This window comes from Venturia canescens, chromosome 5 (genome assembly GCF_019457755.1).
Source record: "Venturia canescens isolate UGA chromosome 5, ASM1945775v1, whole genome shotgun sequence".
Taxonomy (NCBI): Eukaryota; Metazoa; Arthropoda; class Insecta; order Hymenoptera; family Ichneumonidae; genus Venturia; species Venturia canescens.
The window spans coordinates 20,160,284-20,161,995 of NC_057425.1; the positions used below are offsets into that span (position 1 = coordinate 20,160,284).

The 1,712-nt window shown below is 40.1% G+C and overlaps 1 protein-coding gene across 1 annotated transcript; it reads left to right on the top strand.

Moving 5' to 3' along the window:
- On the top strand, nt 1–1,383 carry LOC122411358 (sentrin-specific protease-like). Its single transcript, XM_043420106.1, has one exon. The coding sequence runs from the start codon at nt 1–3 to the stop codon at nt 1,381–1,383; it is 1,383 nt and encodes a 460-aa protein (XP_043276041.1).
- Nucleotides 1,384–1,712: the final 329 nt, after the last annotated feature.

Below are 1,712 nucleotides of genomic sequence, written 5' to 3' on the forward strand. Positions count from 1 at the left end.
ATGGGCGCAAGCACACAGACTGAAGTTGGGCGAAAGAGCTTCGCCCAACAAACAGACGGAGGAAAGGGAGAATGGGTGAAAGAGGATAAGGAGGTGGAGATAGTGAGGGAGATAAAGGGAAGGAAGGATGAGGAAGACGTCGCCATTATTGCGGTGTTTTGCCCAATTGCGTCGAATAAAAAGACGAGGGATGTGAAGACGCAAACCGCGTCTTCAACAAAGGAAAAGGGGATGCAGACGGAATGGATGCTCCACGTGATTGAGGTGGAAGAATCACGGAGGTCGAATCGGGACCTACTCCTTCGATACATCCAACGCCAGTGGGATTTGATCGAAGTGAGGGAGGCATTTAAAGTGCCGGCCATCCTTTCACCCATAAGGGAAGTTGAGGACAAGGGGGAAGAATGGAAGAAATGGGGACCAGGAGAGTTTGTATGGATTGAGGACGACAAGGAGAACGACAAGAACAACGACAACGAAAAAAAGAAGGAGGAGACAAAGAAAAAAGACAAAGAAAACACAGGAGAAAAAGTTAACAACAAGGATGTGAACGAGAAGAAGAGAAAAAGAAACGAAAACAATGGACAACAAGAAACAAAGAGGATAAAGGAGGAGGCAGAAAGAAAAGACAAGGAGAACATAGAAAACAAGAATGACAACAACGAAAACAAGAGGAAAAGGACAAGCAATGACGGGGAAAAGCAAGTAAAGAAAATAAAAAAGGGAGACGAAGAAGACAATGACAACGAAATCAACAACGAAAAGAAGGGAAAGAAAAACGATAACAATGGACAACAAAGCACAAGAAAAGTAAAAGAGGAAGATCTGCAAACGTTGGAAGGGACAAGATGGCTGAACGACGAGATCATCAATTCATATTTTGATTTGATCAGCAAGGAGAGAACTTTCGGACAACGGGTATACGCGATGAGTTCATTTTTCTTCCCAAGACTGCATCTGAATGGCTATGAGGCAGTGAGAAGATGGACGAAGAAGATTAACATCTTCAAATATGACAAGGTGCTTGTTCCCGTGCATTTGGGAAACCATTGGTGCCTCGCCATCATTAATTTCGAAAATAAAACCATCATTTATTATGATAGTTTTAAAGGAAAAAATCCCAGATATTTGGAGACTCTTCTCCAATATTTAATCAAGGAAGCAGGGCAAAAAGAAGAGAAGCCGATAATCAAGGAAGAATGGCATCTGGCAACGAAACAAGACATCCCTCGCCAAACAAACGGGTACGATTGTGGAGTATTCGTTTGCATGTACGCCCGAAACGAGATCTTCGGAGGAGAAATGGATTTCACCCAGAACGATATGCCTCAAGTGAGACAGAGAATGATGCGAGAATTGCAGGCAGGAAATATTGAAATATAATCTTAGCTCCTTTAATATTGCATAAATGCAAAATTACAAGGATTATAAATCCTCTATATTTTTTTTTATTTATTTTTTAGTTGTTTGTGATACAGGATCTCAAATATCCTTATTTTTGTTATGTTTTATTATTTTATTTTGTTTAAAACGTCAAAATCAGTCGAAACGCAATAAAAGACGTTATTCTATTTTCCTCTAAAGTCTCCGGTGTTTTTTATTCGTTAACCTGAAAATAAGCATCCTATCGTTGTCCTTTGGATTCTCTGCACCTGAAAAACATGAAAAATACTTACCTGGATCTCTGCACCTGAAAAAGAAAAATAAAATTG

Bases quoted from the DNA above. Each gene is read 5' to 3' on its own strand.
- LOC122411358 (XM_043420106.1), top strand. From the start codon at position 1: ATGGGCGCAAGCACACAGACTGAAGTTGGGCGAAAGAGCTTCGCCCAA.